Below are 12,895 nucleotides of genomic sequence, written 5' to 3' on the forward strand. Positions count from 1 at the left end.
GCTCAGTACATGTATGTAAAAATGGAAACCCCTTTTCTAAAACAAAAAAAAACACCTAAAGGATTAGTTGTTACTGGGAAGAACATCCTATTATGGTTTAAAAAAGGTGCAACAGTTTGTACTTGTTTTTTACTGCTTGCCAGATGTATTGTCTGTTAGCACCATACAGGTGAAATTCAGGCTTCTTAGAGATTTAACTTCTTGATGTGAGATTTATAAGGCCGTCTGATCAGCCGGATGTAGGGATGTCTTTCACTGTCTCAACCTGCTTTTCTGGGCTAATGACAACCTTCTGAGTTATCTTCCTGTCTGTAGATTAGTAGCACTCCAGGTGGGAATGAAACAAAAGGTTCAGGAACTAGTCCTCAATCTATTGAAATCACTGATTTTCAGATTTTACTAAAAAACTGTTCGTGACTAGATGAACTGGACTAGACTGTGAACCAGATAAATAACTTTTGTCCTCTTGCCTATGGCTCTGATCCCTGTTGGGTCAAGGTGTTTAACACAGAAGCATAGCTTCTTCATGAGTCATCTAAAAAAAAAAAGGCTTACTGATTTAAACAAAAGGATTGAGACATGCAGCTTACTCTATCCCTCTTGGAGATTTCACAAAGCACATCAACAGTGAAAGAGAAATTATGGGCCAAGAATAATATATCCAGCAAAAATATCCTTTAGATATGAAGGAGGAATAAAGACCTTTCCAGGCATACAGAACCTGAGGAAATTTTCTAACATACGACCTGCATTACAGGAAATACTGAAGGAGGCTATTCTACCCGAAACAAAAAACCAAAAGAATACAAAACCATAAGCAATATTACGAACAGACAGACTTAAGCAGGAAATGGCAACCCCTACACAAAACAGGGCACTAGACACTTAGATATAACATAAAGGATAAAGAAGATAAGAACATTAAGAAAAAGGAAAAAGGGAAGAAAAAGACAACTTGCTACTGCAACTCAGAAATCAACTCACAGCATAAGTAGGGACAACTTGTGACAACAAAAACATAAAAGGGGAGAGAGTAAAGGTCTGAATCTGCAAAGGGGAATGGAGATAAGAAGCATGCTGAAGAAAAAAGATTACTGTATATATGAAGTTTTCTTTTTCATAAACTTAATGGTAACCACTCAAAAAAAGTCCAGAACTGAGATATATACCATAAAAAAAGAACAGAGGGGAAAATCATAGAATAGCACCACACTAAAATAACAGCAACAAAAAGGCAAAGAAATCACGCAGACACCAAGATACCCGAAAACAAAAGACAAAATGAATTCAGGAAATCCTCATACAGAATATCAATAATCACCCTAAATGTAAATGGACTGAACTCACCAATAAAAAGGCATAGAGTTAGCAGATTGGATCAAAAAACAAAATCCAACCACATGCTGTCTCCAACAGACGCATCTCAGCTACAAGGACAAAGACAGAATCAAGGTGAAAGGGTGGAAGTCGATACTTGGAGCGAATGGTATCCAGAGAAAATCGGGTGTAGCCATACTTATATCAGATGAAACAGACTTCAGAGGTCTTAACAGTCAAGACCTTTTCTTCTCTCTCTCTCTCTCTTCCTCCCTTCCTTCCTTCCTTTCTTCCTCCCTCCCTCCCTCCCTTCTCTCTTTTCTTTTTAATTTTTAGAAGAATTTAATTGAGCCAAAATGGCAACATATGCTGGGGAGCAGGATCTCAAATGCTCTAACAGTCAAGATATTTTCCATCTTTGTATAACTCGGCCCTTCTCAAACTTACTTAAGTTATGAGAAGTTCCTTTTCACATAACACTTATAAATACTCCAAAGGGCTTGTGTTCTGAGGAATACATGTTCAGAATCACTTGTCTGGGCCACATTTATTTTTCTCATTTCTGCCTAGCCTTCCAAGGGATGGGTGTGTGTGTGTGTGTGTGTGTGTGTGTGTGTGTGTGTGTGTGTGTGTGTGTAAAACGGAAGGGGAGGGGAAACTGAACCAACTATATTGAAAAGAGAAATTTAAGAGATGGATTTAAAAAGAAAAGCAAAGACCCCCCTAAACCAGGGAACTCCAAAAAAATTAGTTAGCATTTACATACTATCAGGCACTATTTTAAGTACTTTATAATTAAAAAGACATGTAATTCTCAAAACAACCCAGTGAGGTAACTACTGCTATCATTAACATATAAGGCTCAGAGAGAGTAAGAAACTTACCCCAGCTTGTAAGTAGAGAAGTCACCATTTGAGCTCAAGCTGGCTGGTTCTAGAATCAGTCCTCTTAACCACTGCTAGATAGCCATCTTAATTCTCCTGAGAGAGACAGGCCAAAGAGATCCCCACATTTCCCTAGCATGGAGACATGAGTCTGTCACACATGCTTCCACAGAACCCCCAGTAAGGAGCCACCTGACCTAGGTTCATATGGTCCCTCTTCACTAACTAGCTATGTGATTTTGGAATGTGACTTAGCCTCTCTCTGCTTCAAGTTATTTTCATGTGTAAAATGTAAAAAATAAATAAACACACACACACACACACACACACACACACACACACACACACACACACACACACTTACAGGTAACACAGCACCCTTCTCCAGGTTAAATGTTGCTGGATTCTTTAACTATGTCTCCCAAACTATGGCTTTCAGAATGCTTTCCCTTCTGCTCGTATTTTAAACAGCTCTTATGCCAATGTGTGGCATTCTGATATCTCTTTCCTATGAATATATCATAAAAAAGCAAGTTTTCTTTTCCTTATAGTCGTTAAAAGGTAGAAGTTTATTTCAAAGAGATAAAACTGTCAGTACCACTATAAACTAAAATGTTAAACCTAAAGCAGAATTTTATTTTGAAACGTTTCCTTTTAAAAAAAATCTATTTTCCTTCCCACAACAAATACGTTAATACAACAGATATTGAGTCTTAAGATGGGCCAGCGGGAGACAGGGTCATGTTGGGATCTGGCTGAATGAATGATTATATATTTTTCTTCTCTGTCACGTTCATAAGAATGGAGTCTTTTCTGACACAAGAAGATACTTTGTGGAGGACTTGACCACATGTCTGCTAAATTCCCTTCTAATCCTCCAATTCTGTGATGCGAGGCTTCTGCAGTTTTGCTCAAAATACACACATACTGAAGTCCTTCTCATTCCAATACAGGAAGTTCATTATACATGTTATTTACAGCAAATTTCATTTATAACTATAGCATATATAAATTATAAATATAAATATACATATATATTTATATTTCCCTTTTCTTCTAGGGAATTGCTTCTTTACAGGGTGATTACATTGGTTTTAAAGGGTTTTCTACTTGTGCTGCTGCTTTTCCCATTTGATATGTTAATCACCTCTCTATTTTGTGAGATAATTTCTTTAGTTATTTCCACCAGATATAGACAAATGTTTCCAGTTACAGAAGTCCAGGGCAGCAATATCCCATATTCCGGAAGACTTTTAAGAATTCTTGACAAGGCAGGAGACCTTTGGAACTCTTAGCACAAATAATTGGAAAGGCTCAGCTCAGCCCATCAGTTCCTTTGATGACATGGGCATGGTTTGGGGTACATGGGAGAAAAAAAAGAAAGAGCTTTGAGTGTAGACCTGTGATCAAAACTGATATTCAAACATACAAGGATCTCCCCTCAGTGGTTTTCACAGATAGCAAAGTAACAAAGTTTTGTAAACAGAATGACAAAGCAAAACAGAGATCAAACACAGTGTATTTTTTGTGGTCACGGTCCCCCTCCATTTACTAAAATCAAACAATAGCTAGTGCATTTATATGTCTCTCCATTTTTATATGTTTTAGTCACTGGCTGGTCCATCTTTCTTACAGGAAGTGTTTCCTGGTAAAAATTTTAGAACTTTAGGGAAGAAATACAAGCAATTACGAAGTATTAAACTCTTAGTAATTAAAGTTGAAGTTTATATGGCTCAAATTCTCAAATGTATGTCAACCATACTACATATATCAAGATACACAAATAAATCAGATATACACAGATACCAATGCAGGCAACGTAATTTTGGCCTCATTTTGTGTTTAATATTATTGAAGGCTCTACTGATGCCTTAAAAACCACAGAAACTTCTTTAACATACATCATTTATCAGGAGAAATAAATATACTCCAAATGTTTATTGTCAAAACTCTGGAAAAAATTTTCTCTGCAGTATTTTAAAAATTGGTATCTAAAGGATCTCAATTTGATCTATGTTAGTAACTTAAGTCTTCATTAAGCTTTTAAAATTGAAAGAATTTCAAGTTCTAAATATAACAAAGACTTACGTGCACATTCAAATTGAAAATGGGGATTTATTTTCTTTTCTGGCCAAGGAGATGAACATCTTTTTCCTTCTTATAACAAATGTTGTCAGACTTTTTTTTTTTTTTTAGAAAGCAAAATATAACAGAATTGTAATTGAGAAGACTAATTCTATATGAATAGTATTAACCACGGTCCATTTAAAATAACACTTAATATAGATTTGCTTCAATTGATGATGTCAACTTTCAAAAATTAGTATTTATCATAGCACTTCTGAGTGGCATACACATTTTCCCTCTTCATTTTTCTTCTCTAGAGTTTCCTTGACTTAAAATAATGGCTTAGAATGATTACTTGAGATTTAGTGACTCTGTGCTATGCTTTAAATGTTGGGCAAAGTTGGGATGGTTGATAATGTAATTCATTAAAATGATCTGTTTTCAGGGCCCTGGGCTGGCCCAACAGTTGGAGAGGCCTTGGTTCCTTTTGTAGCTAAATGTTGAATCCATTTTTCCACCAGCTCATTGTAGTGGCTGAAAAAGCCCAGGAAATAGATTTCATTGAATGCTACTATTCAGAAGAGATTTGCATTTAATGCTGTTGTTATACATAAAGTATTTCCTTGAGCAAAAAAAATCCCATTTTCGCAGTGTTCAGAGGAAACACTGAATTTCTTAACCATAGTTGCCTTTCTCTGTGGAAAAGATTTTAAATCTGCTATGATAACTACCTTTCAATTTCTTTTTCTTACAGTCATGCATGCTCTGTGATCTAAATTTCTTAAGTTCATTTAAAATCAGAGAAAAAAAATTCAAGAGGCTAAAAAAGCACAAAGTAAAAAACAAACAAATATTTATCATTTCCATTCTGTTTCAACACTGCAGAACAATATACTCATGGCTCAATGGTGAAGCAATGTGCATATGAGTGATAAAACATGGAAACCAGAAAATATAAATGTAAATCAAACTTTTAAAATCCTAGCAATACTACAACAGTAGTATTTCCTTATTTATTCTATTGAGTCCGTTCCCCATGAATTCACATTTTGGTTCCAGGAGGCCATGCACCATAAACTCTGATTACTACTATTTGCAGAGGGTAAAGTCGAGCCTGTTGCCAGTATCTATAGGTGGCAAACTTGTAAAAATCTTCTGGAAGACTGATAACATTATATTCTGATTATTTGTGTTCTGGATTCTGGGGCGTCAGAAATAAAAAAGGATAAAAACAAGGCATGCCTTTTGTTAGGTTTCTTGGACTGGGAAGTAGAAAAATAGGTGTTTTCCTTAGGGACTTTTTTTTTTGTGGCTGAGAATGGTGAGGTTGGCATTTCTGAGAGTACTTTCTCATTTTCCTCAGTCTTTAAGAGAGTGGTAGGCTTTGGCAGTCCGGCTGTTGACAAAATCTGTCTTCTTAAACTGAGCCTTTGGAATAAGCAAAGAAAAACGTGAAAGGTATCAACATTTTTCACACAAAAAGATACAGTTCTTAGTGATTTCTCATCAGGGTTGGTCCAAGGGCCATTATGATCCGGCTCTGTTAGCCATGCCACACGTCTTTTAAACACTCTTACCTTCTTGTAGGCATTATGGAGCTCCGTGTGCGTCCACAGGGAATACAGGAGAACAGAAGCAGCTTTACTCGCTTTGTTGGAAGCATAGCTGAAACGAAGAAAAGGACATTCCGAGTTCAGTGAGAACCTGTAAGGCTTCTGGGTGTGGCCATTGGAAGTCCCCTCAATCTTTAATTGCCGTTGCTCAGGAGCCACTCACAATGACAAGATAATTAAATGGGAATTTAAAGAGGCCAAGGGGCCACTTTTAAAGAAAATTATTTTAAAAAATCTTTTTAGGGGTGACCGGTTAGCTCAGTCCATTACAGCGTGGCACTAGTTCGATCCCCTCATGGGCCACTGTGAGCTGCTCCCTCCTTAAGAGTCAACTATGCCATTGTAGCATATGTAACCAATGACCATGGCCGTTCCCCAATAAAATTAACAATTAAAAAAAAAAAAAGTTAAAAAATAAATTTTTTTTTTTTTAAACCACTGGCATAGGGCTAACAAATAGTTTATGGAGCAAATTCCTGATATTTACAAGGAATATATTTTAGACATGTTACAAACCCTTGAATTTATTTATAGAATACAATTTCCATTTGTATATTTATATTGTCTATTATAGAATAGAAATATATTTGTATGTTTATAGTATATATTTATAGAATGCAAATGCAGGAAAGTATGACTGAAAAAAAAATGTATATATATATACTTCTTAGACTTGGTGAATCTATGAAGGTAGGGGTAATTTTTTCAAGTTAATAAAATAAATTCTTGCTGGAGAATTTGTTAAAATAGTTTCAAAATTTTTTTTTGTATAGAGCAAATGGAGGCTATATCCTGGTTTTAAATCCAAGTTACCACTGAATTTGACATTGTATTTAGTTTTTGATGTTCTGCTTTAAAATGTGTCCTAAATTTCCTGTTTCTGGCTAAGGGGAAAATGTTTTCTTTGATCTCTTTTTCTTCTATCACCTGAACTATACCGCATGGCTGAACTTTTTCTTTCAACAAAGAAACAAACCTTTTATTTTTCCTCACAGGGATTTTTAAACACGCAGCCAAGAACAGAGAATGCAAAGCTGTACCGAGAAGCTCATGCTGGGCTCTTTCTCTTTCATACCAACCTTGCAGGGAGGGTAAGTTAAATCAGCACTTTCCAGATTTTTTTTAGTACCTCAAGGACTTCTCAGAGTAGCTTGCTTATAACCAAAGTACTAATAAGTCTATGAAAGCTATGGGTCTTTAATACTGAAAATTGGAAAAAAATTCTTAAATGGCAAATGAAGGGAAGCAGAATATCCCAACCCAAAATATGACTCTTTGGCATAAAAATTATTTTAGGCTGATTATTTTAAAGAAGCAGCAGACATAGGAAAAGCTCTGAAAACCCAAAAAGCTACCCTTTGGTAAGAGACATTTTCACTTATAAGGGAAATCTCCATTTGTGAGAAGTGTCTCCCCCTCTGTAGCAGAGAGTGAAAGGTGATTCCAAATCTTTAGAAACTCTAATCAAGGGAGAAGATAAGGATGTAAATGTGCATAACAACCATATCCTAGTTTACTGCCTTTTTTCCTGGTAACCTCCCATAACTGGCCACTTCCCCAACCCCAACATCTTTGGTCTTTAGCTGGAGATATTATTTAAGATGGAGGCTTGGGTCATTTTGAGGATCTACTCAGTTTTCCTGGGTCTTTCGAGTGTATTCAGGAGGTATACATGTTATTAAACTAGTTTTTCTCCTGTTAAACTGTCTTTTTATAACAGGGGTGTCTCAGCCACGAAACTAGTGGGGTAGAGGGAAAATTATTTTTCCTCCCTCTCTCAAGGGTGTCATTGTCATAAAGTTTGCTTATAAGTTGTTTTTTTTGACACTGGTGAAACAGGGCCCAGTTGGGAACCCCCACAAAAGAGGTCTTGCAATGTCCCTCGCCTCACCTCTCCCTGCCCTAGAGTTGAAGAGCTTAAAAATTGATTAAACACTTCCCTGCAGTGTGAGTTTGGAATGTCCCAGTTCCTGAGTTTAGATGTCCCCTGTCCCGGTTCCCTGCTTTACATAATTACCCTGAAACTTATGCTTGCTTACTAGTCCTAGTCACAATGTTCCCCTCCCCCCACCCCACTGATTACAATCTTTATGGCCTAGCATTCTTTCCAGGTTACTGTCATCACTGCTCCTGGGTTGATGACCACTTTAGAGAGCCACATCTCCTGAGAGAACGCTCCATGCAGACCCCCGGAACCATCACGTGGCCTCTGGAGGAATGAGCAGATTTTTCCTTAAATATCCCAGGCTGGTCTCAGAATGTTAAGGCAGTTTTTGGATTTGTTAACCTGCTGCCTTCTCAGACCACCGGTGCTCTGATAATAAATGCTTATTCTATGACCCAACTCCTGTGTTGGTCTATTGGCTGAGCGGTGCAGGCTGCAAGCGCCCCGGACTCCTTTGGCCTCTGGTTTCACTGGGAACTCATTTATTTAAAGATAAAATGTTGTAAATGATCATTGGTTCCCAGCCCATCCCATGTGAAAGGACTTCAATCTAAAATGGAACCGAAGGATAAGAAATGGAGAATGTCATGCATGCCCCCTGAAAAGAACGGAACTTCAGAAATGAGAGACAGATTTCCTGTAAACACCTGATGTACAGAAGACCTAAACTTATCTCCTGACCAATGAACATCCTCCAAGAATCCCTCCATATTGACAAGCCAATGAAGCTACTGCTTGGACTCTGGATGGGCCTCTTCCTCTTTGCACTCTTTGCCCATAAATACAGCCCACCCCAAAGCTTCAGCAGGTTCCCCAGCAGCTTCCTACAGCATGTTTCCAAATTGCAATTCCTCTGCTATTCCACAACGAACTCAAATTTTGATCATTTGAACTTGTATCAGTGTATCTATTTAGGCTGACACCCATAAATTACAGGTCAGCTATACAACATTCTAGAAAGGAAGGAGCAGCACACAGAATTGGTAGGAGCGCCTTGTTAACTTTTTTATTTTTTTAGATGGGGTATATGAAGACTGGCTCACAAGTGGACAGCCAGAGCAACAAAGAAGTCACAGAGCAGCACATCCTGTATGTTGCTAAACTATAAGAAGTTTCCAAAAGTGATGGTGTATTCCCACCTGCTTGTTACGTCTGAATGCTCTAATAATTAAAACCCTATGGTCTTATGGAGAAGAGTTTAGAAGGTTAGATAACTACTTGGAATAGTCATTTCTGTTTTGCAGCAATAACTCATTCTTTCCACAAAGGCTGTGCAACTGCTATCTGCCATGCTTTGGGATAGGTGCGTATTAGCTGTTCTTGGAGAACTGACATTCTAACCAGTGCTCCTTTTAGTCATGTGACTCTGAATGTGATCTTCCTTTCCCGTGGGCTTTGCCAGATGGGAGCCTGCAGAGCACAAGGGGTCTATACCAGGTGGGGCTGTGGTAGAGGGCACGTGTGCTCATTTCAGGATACTACAGACTCCTAAGCTCACCTGTGTGCCCAGGCATGTGTCTGTCTACTACAAGTGAAGTCCGTTTGCTTTGTAACTCATCAGAACTGGGGTATAACATTTCTTTTTTGGTTATTTACAAAACTAACTTATATTTAACAAGTCAAACAATTCAGAATTGTACAAAGAGAAAAAGATAATCTTTATGCACCTTTCATATCCCATCACTCTATACATTAATTAACAGTAAATTGGTTACACAAAGTTTTTCATGCTCTTCCTCACCTATTTTTTTTTTTTAAATGGAAAAAATTTAAAGACAGAAACAGGGATGTGGGATGACGTATATGTGTGAAACCTTCTATTCTCAAAAGGGAATAAAAAGAGATGTGATGGAGGAAATTAAGAAAGCAAGAATTTCCTGTTATACTGCCTCACTTCCTGTGTTATCACTGCTTCTTCTAAGCCACCTAGGTTGACAGTGGCTCCACAGATTTAAGTGAGGAAAAGGGCATTCCCTGTCTGTAGGACTCCCAGCCTGTCTCCATTCTGCTGTTCTTAAATCACAGCTATAGTTCTGGGAAACAAATTAATTCATTAGGTCAATAAAATGCTGGAATGCACTACCCAGAGAAGCCATGGAGTTTGACTATCTGAATACTTTAAAAGAGAATGGGTAACTATTTAGAGGATTCAGTTTTTCAAACTTGATTGATCACGAAGGACTGGAGCAGGTGATCTGGCCTAGCTTTACAATCTTGTTTTTGGCCATGTTGCCCATGGTACTCAACGACTGAATATTCACAACTAGATTTACACATGGAGGAGGTGGTGGGGGAAGGGGAGATAGCCGATGCGATGGGCAGAGGCTAAACGACTTACGTATCGCCTGTGCTGATGCTCATAATTTTCTGCAGGCCCCCAGTGTTTAGAAGATCCCGGGCATTCTGGTAACTATTCTGGATTATGTTGTTCAATGTGTAACAGGCAGAGGCTGTAGTTTCAATGAGAAGATCAGTACTTGGAACGGTGTCGGGAATTATGGAAACCAAATCAGGTAGAGTTTCTTTGGCTACAAAATGAAACAAAAAAGAACACCTGATTAAAAAGGTTGTTTCTTAATCTCAAGATCCCAATACATTTTGGGTAAAGAACATTTTAGAAAGGACATGCAAGTATATGGAAAGATGTAACCTCTCTAATACTCAAAATTTAAAAGGAATATTTAAAAGATGATACTCTGCTCAATACATCGGAAATCTTTTCAGAAAACAATTTGACAGAAATATCAAGAATTTTAAAAACATTCATATTTGATTCAGTAATTCTACTTGTGGGAATTCACCCTAAAGACATCACTTTAAAAATGGAAAAAGCTTTAGGCAGAGATCTTTATTATAGTATTACATACAAGTGAAAAATTATAAAACCCCTAAATATCCCAATAATAGAATATAATTAACTAAAATACATCTGCAAAGAATATTATGCATCTTAAAACCTATCTATGAAGCATATAAATAATAAAAAAATATTTATTATTCTATATGAAAAATCTGTATACTTATTTATATAAAGAATATACAATTAGGGAAGAAAGCACATAAGATACATTAGAAGAATTACACTAAAATATTAATAGAAGTTGTTTTTCTACAATAGTATTAATGGTGACCTAAAAATATTTTTAAAAAATTATCTGTACTGCCCAAAGTTCTTTTAATGCACAAATAATACTATTATTAAAAAAAGAGAAAGAGACTATTTTAAATTTATTTTTTTTACTATTTTACTATGTATGTAAGTTCTTGATAATACTGTTTTAATTTGGTTTTCTTTTGTAGTAACAAGAGAGGTATTAATAATTGATGATTTCATTATAACTTGTCCTATGGTGTATATTTTGGGCAATATGAATTTGTACTTGATTCTTTACAATATTCTTTTCATACATTTTCTTCTTTTTTCTCTGATTATTTTGGACTCCCCTTAAAGGACAGAGAGCACGCTCCTTGCTTCTCTTGCTTTTGTGGCTCCTCACTGATCTTTAATACAGTGTTGTGTTTATTGTGGTTGTACAGTACTTCAGTTTAATTTAATTTCTTCATATGAGCTTATGTGGCACCTGGAATTGCACTTCTCTCTCTGTAATTCTGGACTGTAATTAGTTATGTGCCTGTCTGAATTCCAATGGGGTCCTCTGAGGACACTTAGTGTATTCATTTCTGGATTTCCAGCATCAACCACTATGCCTAAAACAGAGAGGTACTCATTAAAAGACACTCAACAATATGTCATCCTTTGATAATCTTTGCACCTGACAGGAAAGACATACCTTCTGCTCAAAGTCCAGAGCACTTTCTTTTTTACTGTTGTTTAAGCATCACAGTATAGTGTTAAGAGCTCGGATCCCAACCTCTGAACCCACGCTTCCTTAGTTTCAATCCTGTCTTTGCCACTTAATGGCTGTGTGGTCTGGCCAAATGATTTTATTTCTCTGTGCTGCATTTTCTTAATTTGTAAAATGGGGTAATAAAAGTACCTACTTCATAGGGTTGTTTTCAGGGATTAAACAAGTTAATACATGTTAACTGTATCATAGTACCCTACCCTACTCAGCTCTTGGTAGATATGAGTTATTTTCGGAAGGCTTCTTCCTTTTAATAAGTTAAATCAGAGAATTAAAGGCCTTGAGAACATGAGTATTCCTTCCACTGAATTTACATCAATGACACAGAAATAAGTCTGGGACAATCACAACAGAAAATGCCTAATCGATTTCTCTCTGCAGGGTGCGGTAATGGCTGTGGAGACCCAGGGTGTCCACACTGAGAATGGTTCCTGATGAGACAAACAGCCCCCTCTCTCCTCCTCAAAACCAGCAAGAATGTCCATTGTGTAGATCAATTTTAAGGTTGAAACGCAGGGTCATATCTAAGGAGGAGTGAGAATTAGGAAAGATAGTCTTCCACATTTTGTATCATGTTTGTTTTTCTTAGAAAAGTAGTGTAACTGTTTACATCGACTAAGCTTAACTAGAATATAGTAAAGGGAGGGTCTCTCTATGCTTCTCTTTCTTCTCTGTGTGTGTGTGTACATATATATATATATATATATATATGTAGTATATTATATATGTATATATACTATACACACATACATACAGAGGGTGCCAAAAAAATGCATATACATTCTAAGAAAGGAAAAAAACTGTATTAAAATTACGCTGATGGTAACCACTTTGAGCACCTCTTGTAACTGCAGAAGTCAAATGTGACTTGTATTCATCTTTTGTTATCAGTATTATTGAGTATTGCAATTTTAGTAGCTTTTTCCTTTCTTAAAATGTACTTACATTTTTCTTGCACACTCTTTGTGTGTGTGTGTATACACACATGCGCATGTATGCATGTGTGTACATGTACACACACACACACACACAGTGTGCCTTCATAAATACATTCACTTTGGGACAATTAAAATTGGATCTTTATAGTGAAATATAAAATTAAAGGCCTTATCATGATATTACAGGGTTATAGCTCAATGTCGTATTGTTGAGGGAGATTTTGTTTAATGCCTGAACTCAATGCCTTAAAACACCAAGACATTA

The 12,895-nt window shown here is 36.7% G+C and overlaps 1 protein-coding gene across 1 annotated transcript in view; it reads right to left on the minus strand.

Annotated features, from left to right (window-relative positions):
- Positions 1–3,689: 3,689 nt before the first annotated feature.
- PKP2 (plakophilin 2) overlaps positions 3,690–12,895 on the minus strand; it is a 99,920-nt gene continuing 90,714 nt past the window's right edge. Inside the window, exons 11-13 of the mRNA XM_019625664.1 lie at positions 10,165–10,354; positions 5,846–5,933; positions 3,690–5,696 (exon numbers count right to left, since the gene is read on the minus strand). Of these exons, the coding sequence (XP_019481209.1) occupies positions 5,628–5,696; positions 5,846–5,933; positions 10,165–10,354 (347 nt within the window). The 3' untranslated portion in view covers positions 3,690–5,627. The remainder of the gene's footprint in view (positions 5,697–5,845; positions 5,934–10,164; positions 10,355–12,895) is intronic.

The sequence above is a fragment of the Hipposideros armiger genome, unplaced genomic scaffold (genome assembly GCF_001890085.2).
Source record: "Hipposideros armiger isolate ML-2016 unplaced genomic scaffold, ASM189008v1 scaffold_638, whole genome shotgun sequence".
In the NCBI taxonomy this organism is placed as follows: Eukaryota; Metazoa; Chordata; class Mammalia; order Chiroptera; family Hipposideridae; genus Hipposideros; species Hipposideros armiger.